The 3,104-nt window shown below is 38.6% G+C and overlaps 1 protein-coding gene across 1 annotated transcript; it reads right to left on the bottom strand.

Moving 5' to 3' along the window:
- Positions 1-1,931: 1,931 nt before the first annotated feature.
- On the bottom strand, positions 1,932-2,610 carry LOC121977297 (transcription factor HEC3-like). Its single transcript, XM_042529886.1, has one exon. The coding sequence runs from the start codon at positions 2,563-2,565 to the stop codon at positions 1,993-1,995; it is 573 nt and encodes a 190-aa protein (XP_042385820.1). The 5' UTR covers positions 2,566-2,610; the 3' UTR covers positions 1,932-1,992.
- Positions 2,611-3,104: the final 494 nt, after the last annotated feature.

Here is a 3,104-nt window from a genome sequence, read left to right as displayed (position 1 = left end):
AATTAAGAACGAATTATTAATTTTTTATAGGGAAATATCATTAACCGTTTTTAATAAATTCTCTAAATGATTTCTAATAAACAAGATTCACTGATTTATTATATATAAATATTAGTAACAATATTTAAAAGTAGTATAATTAAGAATTAATTATTAATTTTTATAGGAAAATCTAGCGGGCCAGTTTCCAATAAATTCTCTCACTGATTTCAAGTTTCTAATAAATTTTCCAACTAATTTTAAGTAATTTCAAGAAACGAATAAGTAATATTTTAAGTAAGGGCTAATTAGTAATTTATTAAATATAAATATTATTAATAATATTTAATTAATTTTCTAGCTGGCCAGATTCTGGCCATATAGATTTACCGATTACTTATATACCCTTAATAATAACCCTTAAAATTACTAAAAGGTCCATTCTAGCTGGCCAGATTCTGGCTGTTTAGCACTGTCCTTAAGTTTATTAGAAGAATTATCTTCTTGATTATTTCTCTCAATTCTTTGATGGATTCCCTAGAATAGTGAGAATTAAATGTGTCTTGTATTACCTCTCATTTCTCCTACACTTTTCAATGTCAAATTGGTATTAGAGTCAGGTTCCCAATAGTTAGTTGTAGAAGATAAAGGTCAAATGATGATGATCATGTAGTTTGTCAAAGAGACCTTCATGACATTGAATTGGATGACTTGAGGAGACAAGTGTAAAAATCGTCTTGCACGTGATGAACCTTTAGAACATGATGTTGAGGGTCATGATTTAAAGGCTGGCTATACAAATCAAGAAATGAGTTTTAATCTATTTCATGATAATAGAAATAATGATAATAATGATAATAAACACTTACTGTAGATTATCCAAATCGCATGATATGCGATTATTATTTTTATTGAGGAAGAAGATGATATCTAACCTTATAAGACAGTACCTCTACAATGAATACGATGATAAAAATCATGTTATCCCTTCACAAGTTACCTCCTGTTGAAAACACATTACTTTACTAGATAATTATACGCTAATGGCTGTATAATTTTAAAATTAATAAATATATAAATCTTTACAAAAAAAACTCCATATATAATCATTTTATTAACTTTTAATTAATGCCCTTTCATTGTTTTTCCTCCCCAAATTTGCCTGCTCATTATGGCTGTCTGTTACCTTCCTCGGTGGTTCGACAGACGCTAGTAAAGCTGGATCTGCAGAGCCTGCTGCTTCCTAACGATAAGGAAGGAGAGTCCCGAACTCGCTGCTCTGATTGGCAGGAAGTGGTTGCAAACCTGACAGCTCCTGTTGCTGTACGTGCCAGTTCAGTCTTCATGGCAGCCTTTGAGTTGGCGTTTACTTTGGGACTTGAAGCCACCCTTCCACCGTTCTCGATTCCAGCCATTGGTCTCTTTCCTGCAATCCCAAATGGTCGGAATGCATTTCCTTTTCCTTTACCTGCTAGAAAATGATGAGCTTCCTTCTTTGTGCATGCAATTGACTCGCCCTCTCTATCACTTCCACTGTATCTACCGATCGGTTTAAATGTTTATATATCTTTATTGATCGATATATCCTCAGAAACCAATTAATTAAGCATAGCTCGTATAAAAACTTCTGACAGTAATAAACTATTGAACTGATTTTTTTTTTGCTTCCTATTAGATAAACATTACTGTAATTTAAACTTCATAAAACGTGCTCAATCTATCACGTATGAATCAATAAACTATAACGTGAGCCAATTTGGTAAGGAACTGTTATCTAAGTCAACGAGATGTTGTAATAAAATATATTTATGTATATATATCTTCTAAGCAACATATAAATATAAAAGACATACAATAGAAGGGAGCTCTATATTGATCAGTCCTTCTCTACAACTAGTTGATTTGATTATATTACCCAAATCCTTATTTCATGTGTTGGTTGATTCTTGTACATTAATTTGTAACACAAATATTCGTAAAATTACTAGATATATAATCTATATTGATCAGTCCTTAGTGGGTGGGATCATGGAAGGCAAAGCCGCCTAACCCGGGAGGAGGAGGCAGAGCTATGGAGGAGGAGGAAGAGGAGGCGCCGCCGCCTCCGACGAGGAACGGAGGGGGGTTGTTATGAGTGAAGGACTGCAGCTGGTGGACCTGTCTCTTGAGAAACTTGACGTAGCGGATGGCCTCGTCGAGCATGGAGGCGGTGTCCATCTTGGTGCCTCCGGGGACCAGGCGCTGCAGGATGCGGATCCGCTCGCTGATCCTCTCCCGTCGCAGTCGCGCCGCCACGCTCTGCGGGTCGTCGCTGATGCGCACGTTGCGGCGGCGAGGCTTCTTGATGCTGGCCGGGTCGATGTCCACCGGCTGCATCGCCGCCATCCGGTACATCATCTCCTTCACCGCGCCCAAACTCTCCTCCTCCAACTCCTCCTCCCCCTCAGCAACATCTTCCTCATCCTCGTCGTCGTCATCTTCCCGGCCGGACTCCGTGGCGGCCCGCCGGTGCTCTGTCTCGGAGGGCTGAAGGAATTGGGAGGCGGCATCGAGAGGGAACTGATTCCCCATACTCATCATCATCATGATCTCGCAATCCCATAAGCTGCTGTTGCTGCTGCTGATGTTATCCATAAAGAAAAGGAAAAGGCGATGAGTATGGGCGAAGAGGAATTGGAAATAGTGATCGATGGGTAGCCACGAGAGAGTAAACAAATATATATATATATACACACACGATCGACGACGAATTATTATTGTTTATTAAACATGAAATCAAGGATCACTTTACCGAAAGCGTTGCCTACTTTTGTAAGATATATATAAATATATTCACCAAATTAAGTTTCAACTGTGTTTAGGTTAAACAAATGGTATCATTTCAATCAACCTCAAGAACATTCTCTCCGCTCTGAAAACCCTCCTCCTCCACCTCGAGGAATCGAGGTCTCAGGAAGCCATCAGAGGATGGATCGAAGGCAAACGGCTGTGAATTCTCGTGATCGAGATGGCAGGCTTTTGCATATGGCTAGAGACAGATCAACCTCTCTTTAATTCCTTTATTTTGTCAATCAATGTGACCTCATATATATTGAGGCATGCAGAGCATTCAAATTCAATTTATG

This window comes from Zingiber officinale, chromosome 4B (genome assembly GCF_018446385.1).
Source record: "Zingiber officinale cultivar Zhangliang chromosome 4B, Zo_v1.1, whole genome shotgun sequence".
Taxonomy (NCBI): Eukaryota; Viridiplantae; Streptophyta; class Magnoliopsida; order Zingiberales; family Zingiberaceae; genus Zingiber; species Zingiber officinale.
This window is presented reverse-complemented; position numbering and strand designations above follow the sequence as displayed.

Coding starts and splice junctions, on each gene's coding strand:
- LOC121977297 (XM_042529886.1), bottom strand. CDS start 2,565: ATGATGATGATGAGTATGGGGAATCAGTTCCCTCTCGATGCCGCCTCC.